Below are 23,758 nucleotides of genomic sequence, written 5' to 3' on the forward strand. Positions count from 1 at the left end.
CACACACACACACACACACACACACACACACACACACAAACCAATTAGGAATAAACCTGACCAAGGAGGTGAAAGAAGTATATGCTGAGAACTATAAAAGATTAATAAAAGAAATAAAAGAGGATTCAAAGAAATGGAAAGATATCCCAGGCTCTTGGATTGGAAGAATTAATACTAAAATGGCAGTACTACCCAAAGCAATCAACAGATTTAATGTGATCTCTATCAAATTATCCATGACATTTTTCACAGAACTAGAACAAATAATCCAAAAATTTGTGTGGAACCATAAAAGGCCCAGAATTGCTAGAGCAATTCTGAGGAAAAAACAAAGCAGGAGGCATAACTCTCCCATATTTCAGACAATACTATAAGGCTACAGTAATCAAAACAGTGTGGTATTGGTACAGAAACAGGTGTACGGATCAGTGGAACAGAATAGAGAGCCCAGAAATAAAACCACACACTTACGGTCAATTAATCTTCAACAAAGGAGGCAAGAATATAAAATGGGAGAGTCTCTTGAGTAAGTGGTGCTGGGAAAGTTGGACAGCTGCATGTAAATCAATGAAGTTAGAACACCCTCACACCATGCACAAAAATAAACAAAATGGCTTAAAGACCTGAACATAAGACATGATACCATAAAACTCCTAGAAGAGAACATAGCAAAACATTCTCTAACATAAGTCATACTAAAGTTTTCTTAGATTAGTTTCCCAAGGCAATAGAAATAAAAACAAAAATAAACAAATGCGACCTAATCAAACTTACAAGCTTTTGCACAGCAAAGGAAACCATAAGAACAAAACAAAGCAAAAAAACAAAAGGCAGCCTACAGAATGGGAGAAAGTATTTGCAAATGATGCAACCAACAGAGCTTAATCTCCAACATAGACAAACAGCTCATACAACTAAGCAATACAGAACCAAACAACCCAATCGAAAATTAGGCAGAAGATCTTAATAGACATTTCTCCAAAGAAGACTTACAGATGACCAGTAGGCACATGAAAAGATGCTCAATATCATTAATTATTAGAGAAATGCAAACCGGAACTGCAATGAGGTACCATCTCACATCAGTCAGAATGGCCATCATTAAAAAGTCTACAAGTAACAAATGCTGAAGAGGCTGTGGAGAAAAGGGAACCCTCCTACACTGTTGGTGGGAATGTAAGTTGGTACAGCCACTATGGAGAACAGTACGGAGGTTCCTCAGAAAGCTACAAATAGAATTACCATATGATCCAGCAATCCCATTCCTGGGAATATACCCAGACAAAACCATAATTTGAAAAGACACATGTACCCCTATGTACATAGCAGCACTGTTCACAATAGCCAAAACATGGAAACAACCTAAATGTTCATCGACAGATGAATGGATAAAGAAGATGTTGTACATATATACAATGGAATACTACTCAGCCATAAAAAAGGATGAAATAATGCCATTTGCAGCAACATGGATGCAACTGGAGATATCATACTACATGAAGTAAGTCAGAAAGACCAAGACAAATACCATATGATATCACTTACATGTGGAATCTAAAATATGGCACAGATGAACCTATCTACAAAACAGAAACAGACTCATAGACATACAGAACAGACTTGTGGTTGCTAAAGGGGAGGTGAGAGGGAGAGGGGTGGACTGGGAGTTTGGAGTTGGTAGATGTAAATGATTATATTTAGAATGGATGAACAACAAGGTCCTAATGTATAGCACAGGAAACTATACCTCAGTATCCTGCGATACACCATAATGGAAAAGAATATTAAAAAAGAATGCAAACTGAGTCACTTTGCTGTACAGCAGAGATTGGCACAACATTGTAAATCAACTGTACTTCAATTAAAAAATAAAAAATAAATTAGAAATAGTCTCTTACATAGCTGAAGTGCAGTTATGTTACATATTTGGGTTTTTGTCACTTTATATTCCAATTCCAATTTTCCATATTCTAATGGAATATTCCTATTTTATCAGCATATTGATTTTCATGATAGTGTATTTCCCCTCTCAGTACAGCATCTAGTGTAGGGCCAAATATTGCATTTAGTTGTCATATCTATTTAGTCTTTAATCTCATGGTTGTGGCAAGGGGTGGTTCTCAGTTCTTATTTAATCTCATCTTAGGCAGGTCCTCTGCATCTGGGCCTCAGAGATAGGGATTTCTTAGTGTTCCTGCTCCAGCTTTCCACTCCCATACCTGTCACAGCCAAACTCTGCCTTGTATTTCTTGGGTGGCTGGTGGAGAGGTGGCTGGATAGCAGTTTGAATGGTCTTGAGAAAGTTCAGGTGGAGGGTAAACAAAGGTTAGAGATATATGTTGAAACTAGGAGAGAAATTTTAAAGAAAATAGATTCTGTATGGTCCTGTCCATTTGTCAGACCAGGGCTGCAAGTTTGGCACCTAGGTTTTCTTAAAGCCAGTTCATATTGGGAAACAAGTTCAGTGTCCTGATTTACAGTGTCCCTAAGGTAAAAACAAACTAATTGCACATGGGAAGCATAATTTGGCCTGCTATCAAGACCAGAGAAATATTTTTATCCCTTGAGCCCTTATAAAGAGGATACTGTTGATTAACATCCTCAACAATATCTTTATTATAAATAGGACAGTGGGTTCACAGGGCAGGTTTTAAAAAAACATACTGTTCTTCAATGTTGGTCAGTTGTCTAATATTTAAGTGTCAAACTATAGGAGCCAAAATTATTTGCTTTTGGGCCTGTTAGTCTGGCTTATCCTAGGGTAAAATTTCAGGCTAGTGGTTTCGTTGTAGAGCCCTTCTTCATATGAAATCTTATCAGAAAGCTCCATACATAACATAAGAAAGGGGGAATTGAGGTGAGGCAGTGTACCTGGAACACTACTAACTCAGCTCTCTCGCTTTCTCATTTTTCTCGGAGATTCTCTATGGCACCTCTGCAGAGTGATTTTGAAAACCACTTGTCTAGAAAAAAATGATGGACTGCTTAGCTTCAGACAGTTTTCCACAAGTATATCTACCTGAACTGAATTTTGATTTGTTAGTATATATCAACTACATAATTTTATGTTGTACCAATTTTTTAAACCCCTTATTTAGTATCATTTCCCTTATTCTGGGCATTGACCTGTCCTTCAGCTTCACAAGTCAACTTGTTGTCCTCTCTATGAAAAAGCAAAAAACAAATACAAATCAAAAACCCAGTTTACCTATCTATATCAAAGGAAAAGGTGGCTCTTTTCTTATTTAATACTAATATCTCTACTTGTCCTTGGATCCCATCACTACCTACCTCCTTTGAGATGGTATTCCATTAATCACCCCCATACTCTGGGTCCAGAGCACCTCTCTCTCTACTGGCTACTGTTTTATAATCTTAAAAAAAAATGACCCCCCCAGCAACTCTTTTTTTCCCTGCTAGCTACCACCCTGTTTCTCTCTCTTGCTAGGCTAAACTTGAAAAAGTAGCTTATGTTTACTAAATTCACTGTGTTTCCTATTCTTTTCTTTTTATTTAAAAAAATACATATATATAAAATAATACAGTATACACCTACGTTTTTACCACCAAATGTAAAAAAGTTTTAACAATTGAAAACCTCTTCATTTAATGCATATCCTTCCCTCCCCTCAGAAGTAACCATTACCCTAAATTTGATGATTATTTTTTTCAATACATTTCATTTTTACTTTTACTATCTACCTGCAGATCCCTAAACAGTATATAGCTGAACTTTTCAACTTGAGTACCATGGATGATTTGCAAGTGTGCCAAGATGTTGATCCTCTCAGTCTTTGGAAGAGTAAATGTTATGACTAGCCTTGTTCATTTAGCCCAGTGTACCATACAAATATTACCATTTTCTGTGTGCCATGATATAAATAAGTTGGGAAGCAGTGATACATAATACTGTTTTTTATGTATTATTAAAACATTGTGTTAATAGTAGCATGTTGTCTTTTTGTTAACATCTGTCACCATATATTGTTACAGAATTTTTTTCTTCTGGTGAGTACTTTAAGGATTTAGTCTTGTAGCAACTTTCAAATATGCAACATAATATTATTAACTATAGTCACCATGTTGTACATTACATCCCTGTGACTTATTTATTTTATAACTGGAAGTTAGTGCCTTTTTGACCCCCTTCACTCATTTCGCCCACCCTCCTACCCGCCGCCCCCCCCCCCCCCCCCCCGGCAGCCACCAGTCTGTTCTCCATATCAGTGAGCTTAGGGTTTGTTTGTTTTTTTAGATTCCGTGTTAAGTGAGATCATATGGTATTTGTCTTTCTCTGTCTTATAATGCCCTCAAGGTGGCAAGATTTCACCCTTTTTTTATGGCAGAATAATATTTCATTGTATATATATATATATATACACACCATATTTTGTTTATCCGTTTATCTGGTGGACACTTAGGTTGTTGCTGTATCTTGGCTACTGCAAATAATGATGCAATGATATCTTTTTTTTTAATTAATTGATTTTATTGGCTGTGTTGGGTCTTTTTTGCTGTGTGCAGGCTTTCTTTTTAGTTGAGATGAGTGGGGGCTACTCTTCATTGTGGTGCGTGGGCTCCTCATTGCCGTGGCTTCTCTTGTTGTGGAGCACGGGCTCTAGGCGCTTGGGCTTCAGTAGTTGCAGCACATGGGCTCAATAGTTGTGGCTCATGGGCTTAGTTGCTCTGTGGCATGTGGGATCTTCCTGGAGCAGGGCTTGAACCTGTGTCCCCTGCATTGGCAGTCAGATTCTCAACCACTGCGCCACCTAGGAAGTCCGATGCAATGATGTCTTTTCAGTTAGTGTTTTTATGTCCTTCAGATAAAAACCCAAAAGTGGAATTGCTGGATCATATGGTAGTTCTGTTTTTAATTTTCTTTTCCATGTGGCTGTGCCAATTTACGTTCCTATCAACAGTGCACAAGCATTCCCTTTTCTCTACATCCTAGCCAGCATTTGTTCTCTCTTGTTTTTTCTTTTTATTTTTTTTTTTGGTTTTGTGTTTTGTTTTTGCTTGTTGTTTTGATAATAGCCATTTCTAACAATGTGAGGTGCTATCTGGTTGTGATTTTGGTTTGCATTTCTCTGATTAGCAGTGTTAAGTATCTCTTCATCTGTATGGCTTCTTTGGGAAAAATGTCTGTTCAGATCATCAGCCTTATTTTTAATTGGATTCTGTTTTTTTGCTATTAAGTTGTTTGAGTTGTTTACATGTTTTGGATATTAACCCCTTATTGGATATATGATTTGCAAATATTTTCTCCTATTCAATATGTTGCCTTTTCATTTTGTTGATGATTTCCTTTACTGTGCAGGAGCTTTTCAGTTTTATATAGTCCCACTTGTTAATTTTTGCTTTTATTGCCTTTGCTTTTGGTGTCACATCTGAAAGGTCATCACCAAGACTAATGTCAAGGAGCTTACCACCTATGTTTTCTAAATGTTTTATGGTTTCAGGTCTTATATTCAAGTCTTTAATCCATTTTGATTTGATTTTTTTGTAGGGTTTAAGATAGTAGTCCAGTTTCCTTCTTTTGCATGTGGCTGTCCAGTCTTCCCAGCACCATTTATTGAAGAGATTGTCCTTTCCTCATTGTATGTTCTTGGCTCCTTTGTCATAAATTAATTGACCATGTGTGAATGGGTTTATTTCTGGGTTCTCTGTTCTGTTCCATTGATCTATATGTTTTTATGTCAGTACCATACTGTTTTGATTACTATAGCCTTTAATATAGTTTTAAATTATATTACATATTTCTGATATGGTGCCTCCAGCTTTTTTATTCTTTTTCAAGATTACTTTAGCTAGTCAAGGTCTTTTTTGGTTCCATACACATTTTAGGATTGTTTGTTCTATTTCTGTGAAAAATGCCATTGAAATTTTGATAGGGATTGCATTGAATCTGTGCATTGCTTTGGTTAGTATGGATGTTTTAACAATATTAGTTCCTCTAATCCATGAGCACAGAATATCTTTCCATTTATTTGTATCTTCTTTAGTTTCTTTCATCAGCATCATAGTTTTCGGTGTACAGGTCTTTTACCTCCTTAGTTAAATGTATTTCCAGGTATTTTATTCTTTTTGATGCAATTGTAAATGGGATAGTTTTCTTAATTTTTATTTCTGATTGTTTGTTGTTAATGTGTAGAAACACAATAGATTTTTGTATATTGGTTTTGTATCTTGCAGCTTTACTGAATTCATTTATTACTACTAACAATTTTTCGGTGGTGTCTTTAGGGTTTTCTGTATAAAATACGTCCTCTGCAAATAAAGACAGTTTTACTTCTTTCCTAGGAATGCCTTTGGATGCCTTTTATTTCTTTTTCTTGCCTAATTGCTGTGGTGAGGACTTTTAATACTATGTCAAATGAAAGTGGTGAGAGTGGGCATCCTTGTCTTGCTCCTAATCTTAGAGGAAAAACTTTTGGCTTTTCTCTGTTGAGTACGATGTTGCTTGTGGGGTTGTCATATATGGCCTTTATTATGTTGAGGTATATTCCCTCTAAACCCACATTGTTGACTGTATGTGTTCTTCATCCTATCTTTAGTCAATTTTGATTGTGAGATTCACTCATTTAATGCAGGTAGCATTTTTTCCCTTGTGTTTCATTAATGTATGGTATATTCTATTATATAAATATATCACACTTCCACCATTTTCCTGTTAATGGAGGTTTATTTAGATAGTCTATAATTTCTTGCTATTACAAAAGAATCTTGCTGTAAAGATTCTTAAATGTCTCCTTGTATGTTAGTGTTTCCCTAGAGAAGTAGGCCTAAAAGTGAAATAACTTAGTTACAGTAAATATCTAGCTTTACCAGATATTGACAAATTTTTTTCCAAAGTGCTTATTTACACTTAAAATTTACCTTTATTCTCATCCTTTCTGTATTTTGGTATTTTCAATTTTTTAAGGTTTTGCAGTTCTACAGATAGATGGTAGTTCTGAAGCTAGGTAGTGGTGATGGTTGCAGAACAAGGCAAACGTACTTAATGCCACAGAACTACACTTAACAATGATTAAAATGGTGACTTTTATGTTAGCTATATTTTACTACAGGTTATTAAAAGTTTTGCTAGTCTGATGGGCATGAAATCTCGCTGTGTTTTTTAATTTGCTTTTCCCTGATTACCATTGAGGGATCTTTTCATATGCTAAATGTCCAATCACTTTTTTCCCCCTCTGAATTTCCTGTTTATATCTTTTTTGCCCATTTTTCTATAGAATTGTCCGTCTTCTTATCAATTTTTTTAAAGTTCTTTTATATATTCTAGATACTAATCTTTTGCTACTTATGTGTGTTACATACATTTTCTCTCAGTTATGGCTGTCTTTTCCATTCTTTAAATCATATTTTTTTGATAAACAGAAGCTTCTGATTTTAACATTGTTGAACATTTTTTTCTTTTCAGTGTATACTTTTTGTGTCTTATTTAAGGAACATTTCCTACGACAGGGTCTTAACAATATTAACCTGTATTTTTCTTTCTTAAAAGTTTTAAAGTTTTGCTTTTCACATTTTGATTTATAATCTACTTGATTTGATTTTTTGTTTAGTATGATGTAACTAGTTAATTTTTCCTCATGTAGCTAATCATTTATTATGTATTTCCTTTCTCCTACACTGATCTACAGTGTTAGCTCTTACATATCAAGTTTACATATATGCACAAATCTATTTCTGGGTTCCCTGTTCTGTTCTATCCATCAGTTCATCATTGTACCATATTGCGCTAAAGCTTTATAATAAAATTATCTAGTTGGGCAATATCCCCTCCCTCATTCTTCTCCAAAGGTGTCTTAGCTATTCTTGGCTTTCTGCTGTTCTCCACAGTTTTAGAATTAATTTGTCAAGCTCCACAGTTGGAGTTTTGATTGATAAACATCCCTATCTCTTATTTTCAAGGAAATTCTAGTGTTTCACCACTAGGTATGTTGTTAAAGCAGTTTCCTACAATAGACAGTGTCATATAATGGTTAAAAGTGGTTAACAGTCCAGACTTTGTAGCCAGATTGCTTGAATTCAGTTCTTAGTGTTACCACTTGCTTGTTGTGTGACCTTGGACAAATCACTTAGCTTCTCTGTGCCACAGTTTTTTTCAGCTGTGTAATGGTGATAGTAACAGTCTTTGCTTCAAATGGTAGTTCTAAAGATTTGAGGAGTTAGTATGTATAAAACACTTAAAACTGTGCTCAGCATATAGTATGAGTACTATAAATTAGCTGTTTTTAGAATTACTATTGTAAATCCTTTGCTAAGTTTTTTTTTGTTTTGAAATCATGGACAGTTACTGAATTCTTTAACTGATATCTGATAGTTTCATTGGATTTTGTTAGGACATTAATTAACATGGGTTGAGCTTAATAGAGTGTCAGATTTATACTATGATTAGAATTTAATGAATGTGGCTTTTAAGCCTTGTTATAGTTAGTGGTAGTTCCCATTTAACTTTTTTTCCTGGAATGCCTTTTAGAAGCCCTGTGATGACTTTACCTTCCTAACCATCCAAACGTATAAGCATATTGCAGTCATTAAGGAATCTGTTACTTCCAGGGAAATGTGTTTTTACACTTAGTGGAAGTAGATTACTTCGTATTTTGGTATTTTACTAACAGATTAGTGGTTCATTTATAATTCTAAGACTAGGTGAATAGTTATTAGATGAAGAAACAGTTTTGGGGAGGATTTACCAAGACAAGAAATTTTGTTTCTGGGTTCTTTTGAAAAAATTCATTAATGCTGAAAAGTCTGTGTATGAACAAACTTTATGGAGTTATTTGTACACAGCTGGGACTGAATTTATGGACTGCTTTTCTGACTTGCTAAAAAGCTAAAGATTGACAGCCCCTTTCATACTGCATTATCCAGCTTGGCTTTTAACTCCAAGAGAACAGTGTTCACAAATTGATGCTCTATTCCTTTGGGGTTGGTATAGAAGCATTAAATTGTACTAAAATATTCATATGTGAGTGCATTTAGCTGAAAGCAATTGATGTTCTTTTCCCAAGAGGACAAAGAGAAATGCTGTACAGACCTGTAGTCCAGAAAACACCCTAAGCATGCTTCTTAAAGGTAATTACATGGCCTGGATGATCAAAGCCCTTATAGTGAAGCTGAAAATGACAAAGGAGAACTTGTAGAACTAATAAACTGTGGTTTTGATTATAGATAGTTTGGTTGTGCAATAGTTAAAAACTTATTTGATAAAAGTTAGTTGTAATTGTATCTTTGAGCTCTGATTATATCTTTGCTTTCTTAGCTAATTGTTATGACTGATTGTTTTTATTTAAACATTTATTTCAGAGGACAAATAGCCAAGTTTTTTTTATCTATTACCATTTTATATATGAAGTTAAATTTTTAAGTTTGGGAGAGACTTGAAAGTTTTTATGTATATATTGGAACTTTTAAAAAAGATTCCACTGATATAATTGGCATGTCTTATAAGTGGTCAGTCTAATTAACAGCTGGCATAAAAATCAGTAAGAGTAGGCAGCAAATCTTTGTTGTAGCTGTCTTGGTGTGGCAACTTGAATAAAACTATTTTAAATTTTTATTCTTCTAACTGCATTTTTGGTTCTTTCATATAAAAGCTATTTTTTTTCCCATGTGTAGGTCCAGATAAGATAAACATGCACATTAATGTCAGAGAACATAAGGCACTGTACTAGAAGGAAATGTTTATTCATTGATGGTTGATCCTTGAGAGTATGTAATTCAGTCCTTGTGTTTACTTTGGGGCCAAAGATATGAGTACTAAAATCTTGTATAAAAGAACATTTTAATGACTTAGTTTAATATAATTATATATTAATATTAACTAAACTTAGTCTGAAAAAGAATAGGGGAAATGGTATTTGGGACAGGGGAATGTTTTCCATTTCCTTAAAGTAAGATTACTTAGAAGGTCTCTAGTAAGGTTGGATGAATAGTAAATTTATTATTCTCTTATAGTCACTCCCCTTTTCTACATTAATAGCTCTACTCAAATTCTTATAACTTTAAAGGGTGCTTCAAGGAGTCTTTGTGTCACTTGGGCTGAACTTCACAAAGAACTCGTTTCTTTTTTTTTTTTAAATAATTTTTTAGAACAGTTTTAGATTTACAGAAAAATTGCAAAAATAGTACAGAGAATTCCCATAAATCTTTTACCTAGTTTCCCCTATTGTTATTTATTTAATGTTATGTTGAGTTATTTACTTTTGATAGTTGCCGAAACCACAGGATTCTAGGATTAAGCGTTTTGAAGATGGAGAATTGTGTAAAGGATTCTGACAAGGAGATCACTTTCTGATGACTTTATTGTGGTAAAATCTAACAGAATTTACTGTTTTAACCATTATTAAGTGTACGATTCAGAGGCATGAATTACATTTAGAATGTTGTGCAACCATAACCACTGTCTATACCCCCAAATTTTAATTGCTCCAAACAGAAACTCCATACCCATGAAGCAGTAGCTCCCCATTCCCTCCCGCAGCCCCTGGTAATCCCTAATCTACTTTATGTCTCTATGATTTTGCCCATGCTACATATTTCATAAAAGTGGAATCATACAATATTTGTCCTTTTGTGACTGTCTTCTTTTAGCATGTTTTCAGATTTAACCCATGTTGTAGCATGTGTCAGAACCTCATTCCTTTTTATGGCTGAAAAATATTTCAGTAATTTTCCATGAACATTTTGTTTATCCATATATCTGTTGATAGATGCTCGGGTTGTTTTGTTTTCACGTTTTGGCTATTGTGAATAATGCTGCTATGAACATTCACATACGATATCTGAGTCCCTGTTTTAAATTCTTTTGGGTGGTATACCTAGGTGTGGGATTGCTGGGTCACACGGTGATTCTTTATTTAGCTTTTTGAAAAACCTCCAAACTGTGTCCCTCTGGTTACTTTGTAGCTAGCATGAGCTCCTTGGCGTAGAAGTTATCTTAATAATTTTAGATTAAATAATCATCAAGAAAGGCTCTGCACAAACAATGGCCTTCTTAGTAATTTTGGGAAAGAGAGAGCTTGGTGAGTGAAAAGAATAGTACTTGGAAGTCAGGTTCAATTGCCAGATTTGGTTTTTGGGGCCTCTGTTTTTTCATTGATTAAATAAGATTAATCATAGATAAGATTAATAAAGATTATGCATAGATAATCTTAGAGGTTCCTTACTACTCCAGAATGCTATACGGGAATGTATAACTTAGCATGATCTAACTAATCAGATCAGTTAAAAAACCTTACTGATAAAAAGTTTTATAGTCAAACTTTTTATTTGATCTGCTAAAATGCAGAGCTATGTAATAGACTCATTATATATCTAAGTATTTTGATGTCATACACCCAAATACTTCAGTGTAATTTAAACATCTGAATAATTTTGTATAATAATTTTATATAATATACTTGGCTTTCTATTTTTCTAGGTCTACTTAAAGAATATACAATAGAAAGTCTATGAATTAGTATAGAAACTACGTAAATGCTAAGCATTTAATTGGAAAATAGTTAAATATTAAAAATTATATTTTATTGTCAAAATATTCTCTTAAGAAAAACTTATTTCAGGGCCTGTGCATCCCATGTAATTAAAACCTACATTTAAAAACATTACTAAAAGGTCAAGAGCTGAAATTTCACCTTTTCTGGTTTACATTTAAACTTTTAAATTGCTAATCACGATATAGTTGATGTCCTTTAAAAAAAATCTTTTGTCTTTGTATTTGAGCAGCTAGGTTATTAAACTTACATTTTGAATAAAAATAATGAGATACGTAATGAAACACATGCTAGTAGTCTAAATTACCATCTGCTTTGGGCCTGTTATAACTAGGCTGGCTGTGAAGGCGATGTTTAATTGGCTTCTCCTGGGGGAAACGGTAGGCCAGTAGAAAGAAAATGGAGGAATTCATATCTATGGATGAATTTAGGATTTTAAAGAATCTTTGACTAAAAAATCCAAGCTATGTATTCTCTGCCTAATAAGCACCAAGCCCATCTACTGAGCCATAGAATATCCATTCATATGAGAAGCCTACAGAGGCTAGATAAAGGCTGCTGCTTTTTCTTCTAAATGAGTTTTCTGGCTTTGCTTCTAGACCTTTTCCATTAATAGTTACTTGGAACCAGATATTGACTTCATTGAGAGCCAAGTCAAAGTTTTTATCCAAAGTGTGTGTTAGTTTTCTGTACAGATTACATAAGTTAAAACAAACAAACATCAAAAGCAACAACAAACAAATAACATCTGAGTCTTGCCTCTTCCGTGAGTCAGTCTCCTTGATGGCCTTGTAGCTAGTGCATTTGAGTGGAGGGTTTGTATTAGAGGCATTCCAGTTGATGTGCTAGTGGTCATTAGATAAATCTAAAGAGTGTAGCTTATGTCCTTATTCAGGATAAAGAACTCAGAGCTAATGTATCAACTGGTACTTCTAGTAACATGGGATTAAAAATTAATGTTAGCTAAAATTGATGACACTTTATGTATAACCTTATGTTAGCTGTTCATCTCATTATAGTGATTTCTCTCTAAAATAAATATATTTACTGGAGTTTTAATAGACTAGTGACTTAAGTTAAAGCATATTACCAGTACTATCACAATATTGAGTTATTTGTGGTGTAGTAGAAAAAGTACTGAATTTAAAATCACAGGTCTTTGGTTAAAAAGCCTGCCTTTTACTAGGTGTATATAACAGTTTGAACAATTCATCAAGCCTGCATGAACCTGTGCTTTCTGTTCTGTAAAATGAGAAGAATTTCCACCCCTTAGAGTTATTGTCATAGTTAAGTGAGATAATGTATGTAAAGTAGAATATGGTTACTGGCATATCATAGACAATTCATGAGGTTATGATGATTAGGATGCCATCTTGAATCCTGATAAAACCTGAGTTAGTCCTAGTATAGGAGCATTGTCTGATGGATGGGACATACCTTCAGCTTCAAACCAGGAGTATGGGTAAAGTTCTCTATATATGTAAAACTCAATTTAGCCATAATCCTGCCTGAGAATTTCATAATATAGACAGAGAACTGTTTGAGAAAAGAGCCACAGATAGTTGTGCTTTGCGTTTTGGGGCCTCTTCCAAAAAGAGAAGAGACTTAAACACAATTTGGCAAACAGAGGAAATAGTTTGGCCTTTTAAATGAGCAGCAGGATGAAATATAGCAATATTAATGCACAGGAGACTTGCAGTAATTAGAAAATATAGTTCGGTTAATCTGCTTCTCAAAGAGACATTCATTATTTGCTATGATGAATTCCATTTAACTGCTAACCTGGCATTTGTCCTGCGTATGTGTGTTGTGTTTTAGCTGTAACAGTTGCTGTTTAAGTTTATTCCTCTGTAGTCTGAGAGCATGTGCCATTCTGTAAAATTTGTCCTGTCTGAGGCAGTCATAGGGTATTGTTTAAGCACATTAACATCAGATTGCTGAACTCTAGTTAGAACTACTTATATGACATCTTTAAGATTTTTTAATCTTTGAATAAATGTAGTTTTTTATGTTCTATCCCCAACTCTATCTGGAAAGGGAGACTTGGTAGGAAAGAAATTTTAAACCTGATTTTTAAAGAGATGACGTAATATTGGCTTGGTTTTTCTGCTCTGAAAGCTCCAGATTTAACCACTCCTCTCATAGTCATATTTCATATAAACAAAAAAGTAAATGTTTAAATCTTTCCTTTCTACTTTGTTTAAAGTAAAGCAGATCTGAAATTGCTGCAGGCAGAATACTGTTCCAATTCTAGAAAAAAAAGTGTAATTTCAACTTGATAGATGTATTTTTTGTGTGACCAATTTGATATGTCTTGGTACCTGTATCTGGGATATATGTCCCTGTACAAAGACTGTGTTAGAATTTTGTAAAGAAACTCACCTCAACTTCCTAGGCCAGCCAGCACTGTCTAGAAAGTTGGGCAGAAATTCAAACTTTACAGCTAGTATTAAATGCAGAAAAGAAACTAACAAGTATCAATAAAAAGAAATTTTACCAATAGTATATCCCAGAAGAATTATATCAAGTTAAATAACAGTTTCCCTTGAGATAGTAATAGTTACTATTACAGTAGTAGACTATTCAAGTAGTTTAAAGTGGAAGTTACAGGGTAGTTGGTTGTCTAATGCTTTCTAGTTTAAAGATTTCATGATCATCCAGTGGTAATAATAATAGCATTAATAGTAATGTCTAATATTTTGAGCACTTCACATGCATTGTATTATTTAATAATCACAACAATCCTATTAGCTGCAGGTATTTATCTCCATTTTACACATGAGGAGATTGAGCCTTTGAGAGATTAAGTAACTTGCCCGAGAGCATAGATAGTAAGTGGAAGAATCAGGATCTAAACCCATCTGTCTCTGATCTTGTTATATTTGTTAAGGTGATCTGTGATCAGTGATCTTCGATGTTACTACTACGACTTGCTGAAGGCTCAGAGGATGGTTAGCATTGCTTTTTTTTAGCAATACAGTATTTTTAAATTTAGGTAGGTATTTTTTTTTTAGACATAATGCTATTATTGCACACTTAATAGGCTACAGTATAGTGTAAACAACTTTTATATACATTAGGAAACCCAAAAATTCTTGTGAGTTGCTTTATTACGATACTTGCTTTATTGCAGTAGTCTGAAATGAGCAGAATCTCCAAGGTATACCTGTACCCTTTTTTGGGAATTGTGAGCTTTTTAGGATAGATTTTTCAGCTTTTTCTAAAATTTTAAGGAAAAATATCTTACCAGAGAACAAAATTTGATAATTAGTTTCAGAGTATAAATTTACTGTTTTAAAAACAGTCATTTTCACCTGCTTTTGGTTTTCCCATAATGGTCTACTGTGCCTGAAAATTGATGGGTTTTTGTCATCTATTTGTGTCTCTCTGTTGGCTATTCCCTTGTTTAATCTTGCTGTCTTTCTTGCTAATCTTCAGCTTTGTCATTCTGCTGACTTTTTGGCTCTCTCTTACAGAGTTTGAACAACCTATAAATGACCTTGTTCTGAGCCAATACAAGCAAAGCTGACATAAGTGACTAATGTCATTCTATCTTGAGGTCTGCTATCAAACTGTGCTCTACAGTACCTTGGGAACCTACAAGAAGGCTCTTTTTTAGCTTGGTCTTTTTTGTTGTTGTATATTTGCTTGTTTGTTTTGTTTTCTTGTTTTTTTTGTCCGTGCCTCATAGCTTGTGGGATTTTAGTTCCCTGACCAGTGATCAAACCAAGGCCCTTGGCAGTGGGCCCTGGATCTCCAGGGAATTCCCTTTAGCTTGTTCTTGAATCATCTTGGGTATGTACTGTCCAGCACAGTAACCACTAAGCTACATGTGGCTATTGGGCACTTGAAATGTGGCTAGTCTTAATTGAGATTATATTATTAAAATTGGTTTTGCCTGTTTCATTTTACTTTATTTAATGAGGCTAATAGAAAATTTTAAATTATGTAGCACACATTATATTTATATTGTATATTTCTTGGATTTAATAATGTTAGGCAGGGACTTCCCTGGTGGCGCAGTGGTTAAGACCCCACGCTCCCAATGCAGGGGGCCTGGGTTCCATCCCTGGTCAGGGAACTAAATCCCACATGCATGCCGCAACTAAGAGTCCGCATGCCACAACTGAGGAGCCCACTTGCTGCAACTAAGACCCAGCACAACCAAATAAATAAGTAAATAATTTTTTAAAAAATGTTGGGCAAAAATCAAATTGTGCAAGTAAGAAACGGTTTTCTCCTTAGCTTTTGCACCAAAATCCTCTGGAGAGTGGGACTCAGAAATAAATACCTCTTGGAATTCCAGATTTCCTGTACAAGTTTTGGGTAAAGCAGGAGAGTGATGTTAGCACATACTTTCTGAAGAAAACAGCCAAAACCCAAATCATCCACCAGAGAATACTCTGACCATATTGGTTCCACAGGTTGGTTAGATTTCTATAAAACTATTAAGATTTCATTACAGTCTTTCTGTTCTCAGACATACAGATTTATCATCAGGCTAGGACCAGTGAAACCTCTTCTAAAAAGCTTATTTTGTTTGAAGGACTAAGGGAGCAAGAACAGATGGCTGTAAAAGTGGACTCTTATTTGGGAGAGGATAGAGATGACTACAGAGGACTACCATCCCGCAAACTGCTTCCTGCTTGTGAAGGCCTTTCCACTTCTCAGTGGCAGGAACAGAAAGTAAGGGGCTGCATGAGATCAGAGCTCTATCACACCTTGATATTTTCCTGTAATGAATTACAAATTTTTATGATCTTACCTTAACCTACGTTGTTAGACCGTGAGCTTCTTGAGGACACAGGACAAAAAATTAGTTGTCTTTATATCTGTGATGTATAACAACTGTACCAACAACATTAAAACCATGCTACGGCATTCTTAGACAATGATAGTGTTTGACCACAGGGGATTCTTGCTGCCCTGCCCTTCTACTAGTCCATACAACTCTTTTGTATGAATTAGGAAAAAAGTACCCCTTTCTCAAGTTACTTTACTGCCATCTGTTGGGAAATTATTGTAATAAAATGCAGATCTTTAATGACTGTGATATGAATGATGCCTCCCTTTAGAGTTGTTTAGTATACAGCCTGCTCAGCTGTACATGGTAGCCCTGGGACCACCCCAGGAGTCCACTGGTCACCCATTGGGCTGAGAAAATCAGTGTTTGAGCAAATCTCAATCCGTGAGTGGCACACCAGTGTCTTGGGAAACCAGATACTATGCTAAGGACTGAAGCCTTACAGTAACCCTATGATGTGGGGATTCTTATAATCCTGGTTTTTCAAATGAGCAAGCTGAGGCATAGAGAAGTGAAGTAATTGTCTCACGGTCTCGTCTGTTAGGTGGCTGAGCTGGCATTTAAATGCATGCAGTGAGATTCCATAGCCTAGATTCTAAACCACAACAATATGCTCCTCTTGCAAACCTCTGTTAACCACACTGGATGCTGCAGTTCACTCTAAAGTAGTTTAGACATCTGCCCCTGAGTTCTTTGGGTGAGTCTACAGCAATAAGTCTTTTTAGGTTTTGGCAAAGGAAGAGGGATTTGTGCTTTCTTCTGCCAGAACTTGTTTGTATTGGAGTAGGTGCTGTCCCTTCTTTATATTTCAGAATAACCCTTGGTTCTCTTACCACTCTGTGGCTTTACTTCTTCCCACCAGTCTCCATCCCTGAATTGCAGGATGATCAACCCAAACTGCTACCAGCTGTGTAGTTTGTCCTGGTCTCTCACTCTTCTAGATTTCCCTCCCTTTGCAAATGCTACTAGGATTTTATCTCCAGGACTACCCCCTCCTTCCTTTTGTGTCTGTTGCTTTCTTTAATCCCACCTCTTTTTGAACCCTTAATTGCTGTGCTCCCCTCCTACATTGCCTCTCATTTTCTCTCCAAATTATCTTACTTACTATCTGATTTAGAAAGAAGGTGCCTCAGGGCAGGGATTGCCTTGTTATGTTGTGAAGCAGTGTCTAAAGTACTCCATAAATTAGCATCTATGGAGAGTTTTGTACATGCTAATTATTATTATTGAAATACAAAAATGCTTTTTGAACCCCGAGGAAGCATCCTACGACATTAGTCTAATTGCCTGTACATGTTTTTTAAAAAAGAAGAAAAAAGCCTTTCTTCCTGCCTTAGAGAGCTATCAGATCTCAGAACAGCAGCCAAATCTCAGGACTCATTCAGGGCTATTGTTTCAAAGATTCTATATTTATTCAGAGAACCATGTTTGCAAGATAGTATGAAATAAGGTCCTGTTGGTCATGTGGACCTGTTTGGTCAATTTATGCTGTTCAGAAAAGAGGGAATGATCCTGGAACCACCTGCCTTTGGTTTCCTTTGGCCCGGAGTCTTATTTCCTTAGTGACATTTATGGTTAAAGCCAACAGTATTCTTTTCTCAGAAGGTTTAAAGTTAATTTCATTTATATCATGTTTGTGTTGATGTGTAGTGCCAGAGTGAATCAACATTTTTATTAGCATTTTATAATGCAAATGGAGAGGCTTTTAAGACTTGCTGAATTTTAATGTAGACACGTATGTCAGAAAGACTCATTTACAGAACTATTGATCCTTTCCAATACTTGCTTTGAAAACATACTTAGAAGAGTGGTTAGTGAGACAGTGTCTGTCTATATAAGTAACCTAATTTTAAAATCTTTACATTAGAACTTTTTGGCCTGGTTTTCATGAATGTAAGATTTAGTATATTTTGATTTAAAATGTGATGAATGTTTTTTTCTTGAAAGAAATGCTAGTCAGAATAAATTGAAATGATGTTAAAATTATCAATTGAAGTTACCTGTAAAATCTTCAATGGAAAATAGTGGTACTTTTTCAAAGTAATGGTGCGTGTTTGTTACTCATGTGAGTGTCCATGTCTGATAAGACAGTATAACTACAGGGCCTTATTACATTGTCCAGCTGTGTATGGTTATACCTGGTGCATTGGATTATGTTTAAGATAGAGTCATGGAGCATGGGATTGCGTTTTATCCTCACCCATCCATTTTACTTTTTGCAGTGTACGCCTTACCCTAAAACACCCGTCTCTTTAGGCCAAATTAATCTTTCTTATCTTCAGGCTTTTGATGGTTAAATATAGAGCAAGTTGAATTGAAAAACAAACCCAGCTCATTTTAGATTTTTAGATGATTAACTCACATTGAGGGCTAGGTTGTGTCCTTTCCAGGGTACACAGGGGTATCTTGCTGCTCTAGAAGCAGTGGACACTTGATGCCTTAAAGATAAGACCCAGAGATATGCTGTCGATGTGTGCTGGGTCTGGTTACAGGTTTCAAGCTGTACAAGAGCTGAGGATCATCTGTTTACTGGTCCTCAGCTCTATCTGTACATTAGGGCATCCTGGGGAGCTTTGTTAGAAAGGTCCAATGCTGGAGAGCTTTTTTAAAAAGCTCCAATGCTCATAAATTAGATTATGAGCAGTGCAGAAAACAAAGCGGGATCACCTGACACTGTCATTGACTTTGAAGTATTTGCCCTGTATAAAACTGAGTGTGCGTGGAGAGGGGGCGGGGGGTGAAGGGGAAGCTGAGACGAAGCGAGAGAGTAGCACAGACATATATATACTACCAACTGTAAAATAGATAGTCAGTGGGAAGTTGTTGTATAACAAAGGGAGTCCAACTCGAGGATGGAAGATGCCTTAGAGGACTGGGGCAGGGAGGGTGGGGGGGACTCGAGGAGGGGGGGAGTCAAGGAAGGGAGGGAATACGGGGATATGTGTGCAGTTTATCATATGTTAACTGTATCTCAATAAAAGTTCTAAAAAAAAAACTGAGTGTGACAGAGCCACCTTCAGTGCCTTCCATGTTATTCAGATTGAGGAGAGACTTTACTGTCAGTTGTGACAAAAGTGTAGTGTCAGTCTGGTTACATGGTAAGGGTATCCCCTACCCAAGCTAGGACTTGTTAATTCAGTTTATATGTGGGAAAAGCTTTTCGGTTGAAGCTTTAATTATCCCTGATAGACAGAATAGAGCAGCTAAGCTCTTTTAATTAAGCACTTGTTAAATCAGTTTTCTATGATGATAGTTTTAATTTTCAAAACGTGGACACTTTAAAAGTTTTAGAGAAAGGGACAGAGAGCAGCAGTCAGTCATCTTCTCTCTGTAATTAGTAGGGTTAGCGTTAGAAATACAAAGCTTCATTCTCTACCTTTGAGAAATTTGTTATTTTTTTAGTTAAAGTGATTGTGTGTGTGTGACTCCTGACACTGATTTGTATTTTTGGTTTTTCTAAATATGAAGCTTAATAAATATACCCTAATTACCACTTCAACAAATATCCATGAAGAGGCAAACAACTAAGTCAAAATATATATTTAATTTGTGTAAGTCTATGTGTTTATATGTTAATATACAATGTGTGTATATTGTGAATGTCTGTATACAGAGTGGTGAGTTGAAGTGTGTTATCCAAATGAGTAGCACAGACAAAAAGTGCTACCTCACAGGAAATTGTGAGATTAAGTGAAACAGTTGATATCAAATGCTTAGCACAGTGGTTGACACATAGTTAATGCTCAATAACTCTCATTATCCACATATTTATTATTATACCACCACAACTATAGGAATTCAGAGGAAAACGAGGATTATGGGTTAGGGAGATCAGGGAAGGAGGAAAGCATAAATTAAGTAACGCATATTGCATCTGTTTTATTTTAAATACTTTTGGCATAAGGCTTGAATTGCTAATAGAAAATACTTTGGAAGGTATAATATAATGTAAATACATATTAATGGTATGGTCTCTTTTGTTTCAGGAACTTTATATTGCTGTAGGAATATCTGGAGCCATCCAACATTTAGCTGGGATGAAAGACAGCAAGGTAACTCACAGCAATAATGATGCTAAGAGGAAGAGTTTTCATATTTTAAAATTGGGTTTCACTGGTGTGTTTCCATGTAGTTATAGTGTATGTATTGGAACTGTTCAAGGTAACACAAATCTAGGAATGAAAGATATATAAGCTACTTCACCCTGCCTGAAGATGTACCCTTGGTAGGAGAAGCAGTGCTGTGTCATGGAAAGAGGTGTGAACCTGAATCCCAGCTGCACTGCCAGCTTACCACGTGATGTGTCCTGTTTGTACCTTAGTTCTTTGTCTGCCAAATACAGGTGTTGGGTGATGATCTCCTAGATCCCTTTCAGCTCTGATAATCTGTGGGTAGAAAATGTGGGGTGAGGGACTTCCTGATGGTCCAGTGGGTAAAACTCCGCACTCCCAATACAGGGGGCTCAGGTTCGATCCCTGGTCGGGGAACTAGATCCCACGTGCATGCTGCAGCTAAGAAGTCCACGTGCTGCAACTAAGACCCGGAGTAGCCTAAATAAATAAATAAATATTTTTTAAAAAAGAAAAAGAAAGAAAACGTGGGGTGAAAACAAATTGATGAGGTTCTGACTGTCTAGTTTATGAGGTTCTGATGCCTGATTCTCTGCTGCTTCACCCTAGTCCTCTAATGGTCCCACCCTCATATGTCAGCAAGGCCCCTCTTCTTGGGTTGTTGCTAAATTGTGACTGACACCTTTTGGGTTGGAGCGTCTCAAAACCTCAGTAATTGTCAAAAAATACAGTGTATAGAGGAAACACTTGATTTTAACTTGCTACTTGGACTCTATGTGGAAGTCCTGTGTGATGACTCTGTGAACATATATTTCAGAATATGACACATTAATTCATGCATAACAATGCACAGTTTGAATTATGAACTTAGTCTTTCATGAAGTCAGAGATGCCTCTGACACTCCTGCTTTTATCCATTCAGATGGCAGTTTGATATAAAAGGTAATAAAACTTTTAATAGATTTAACTTCTAACTTGAAAAGATGCATGCACTACCTCCTTGTAACCTCTAAATGAATTGGCCCAAAACCAGTCAGATTTCACAGTTGGATGGCAGGTTTCTTTACTGAGCTCTGAAAACAGCAGTGTCAATGGGGAAAATGTTATTGCTGCATTAGAGAAAAAAGCCACTCCAACACCAGTAACCTTAAAAAATTTTTAGCTGGGCCAGTTTAGACATGTCTAGAATTCTGCTTCTCTAAAATAAAAGACTCTGCCTGCCTAGAAGATCTTGGTGAAAGTTCTCGCTCCATGTCAACAGGGCTGGATTGGGAGAAATGGACTAGATAGAATATGTCAAAGCAAAAAGGGAGTAATTGAAGTAAGGAGATCAGTGTTGGGGAATAAACAGGAGCCAAGAATTTGTCTCTCCACCTAGTCAACAAATATTTATTAAGCACATGTACTTTGTACTAGATGCTGGAGATACGTAAATGAAAAAGACATAGTCTCTGTCATCACTGTCTTGTGTGGGAGACACAGCAGTCTTAGGTTGTAATTTTGGTTAAGCTCTAAAATGGAATATTAAGTGATTGGTTTAAATCTGATAGTTGCATTGCATATAAGCTGCAGTTTTAATTAGCATCAGGGTATAGTTGAAAGAATATGAAATTTGGTGGAACTATATACATATTAATATGGTTGAATACAGTCTGCTCTTTAAAAAGGTCTGTAAGGAAGAGAGCATGAATTGATACGAATGTATTAAAGGAGCTTTAGAGTGCAAGCAAGATTTTACCATAGTGATTTACAGTTGGTAATTCAGGGATAGTCCTTTGGTAATCTAAAAACTGTAATCAGCCCAAATCTTTTTTCTTAAATACTATAGTAGTTCCTTGCCCACAGTTACATGCTCTTTCTTTAAAAATAACTTTTATATAGTGGGATGAAAAAGCTTTCAGATGATTAAACTGTCAGATGTTTGACTAGGTGGCCTCCAGGAAAATCATTAACCATCGTCAATTAAATAAATCTCTGCTGGTAGCTGTGAAGCAGGCTACGTATTCCCAGAAGAGAAACACCTCGATGCAAATCAATGCCTGTGATTCAAAGTGTTTGTCCTTGTGACTTTGGATTTGAGGCTCATATTGAAACCATCGTTTATTGTGTCTGACCACACTTTAATATATATGGCATGTTTCTCTGGATCAGTAGTTATCTGGACTACAGTGTATGCCAGTTTCAGATATTCTGGAATATTCCACCTCAGGGCCTCTCTAGAGCAATTACATATATGTCATGTAGCCTATATTTTAAGTCAAACTATATCAAAATACTTCAAAAAGGTGTTCCAGCTGTTTTCATGAGATGGAGTAATAGGCAGGAAAGTACTTAATTTTGCTTCTAGAGATTCAAATTATTATAATCTTTCTATTAAAATAATACCATGTTAGAGTCAAAACTCTAATTTTACTTTAATTGCCATGGCATTAGAAGCCTCTGGGGAATATCAAACTATTTGTAATATATAAATCTTTTGTTAATAGAATAATTGTGTAAACATAACACCTTTTTTAGTGACTCTTTCTCCTTAATCTGTTACTGATCTGCCATTATAACCTTTTTTTTTTATAAATTTATTTATTTGTTTATTTTATTGGCTGTGTTGGGTCTTCGTTGCTGCACACAGGCTTTCTCTAGTTGCGGCGAGTGGGGGTCTACTCTTCATAGTGGTGTGCGGGCTTCTCATTGTGGTGGCTTCTCTTGTTGCAGAGCATGGGCTCTAGGCACATGGGCTTCAGTAGTTGCAGCACATGGGCTCAATAGTTGTGACTCACGGGCTCTACAGCACAGGCTCAGTAGTTGTGGCGCATGGGCTTAGTTGCTCCATGGCATGTGGGATCTTCCTGGGGCAGGGCTCAAACCCGTGTCTCCTGCATTGGCAGGCAGATCTTACCCACTGTGCCACCTAGGAAGTCCTATAACCTTTTACATTTAAAAATTTTATGTGAAATAAGAGAAACTTGTAGTTTTTGTAGGAGATGGAGTAGTTTACTTATTTTATTACATTTATTTGCTGCATACGTAAGGACTTAAATTTTTTTGTTTTAAAGTTCATCTTTACTTAACAGGTTGACTAGATAGTTAACTTTTCTATTTTCATAATAGACCCAGGATAGTAATTTTAAAATACTAAATTGAATGCAGTATATGGAGGATAAGTAGTTTGAGCTACAAAGCCTATGAATTAGGATATGGATTTGTTGCTTTTTTTTAAGTTGAAATCTAACATTTGTAGTCACAAGTTTAAATGTATATATTTGATAATAGGTGATAGAAAATACTAATCATTTTATAAGTGAAATAAGCTGAAGATTGACTCTAATGATACATATCTCATGATGATTTGATAAAGTAGACTTCTGTCTTATTGAATAAAGTAC

General features: G+C 35.7%; 1 protein-coding gene across 1 annotated transcript in view; it reads left to right on the forward strand.

The window, feature by feature from the left end:
• ETFA (electron transfer flavoprotein subunit alpha) overlaps positions 1-23,758 on the forward strand; it is an 88,460-nt gene that overhangs the window by 46,310 nt on the left and 18,392 nt on the right. Inside the window, exon 10 of the mRNA XM_057723495.1 lies at positions 20,292-20,357. Coding sequence (XP_057579478.1) covers positions 20,292-20,357 — 66 coding nt within the window. The remainder of the gene's footprint in view (positions 1-20,291; positions 20,358-23,758) is intronic.

Source organism: Hippopotamus amphibius, chromosome 2, assembly GCF_030028045.1.
Source record: "Hippopotamus amphibius kiboko isolate mHipAmp2 chromosome 2, mHipAmp2.hap2, whole genome shotgun sequence".
NCBI classification, from domain to species: Eukaryota; Metazoa; Chordata; class Mammalia; order Artiodactyla; family Hippopotamidae; genus Hippopotamus; species Hippopotamus amphibius.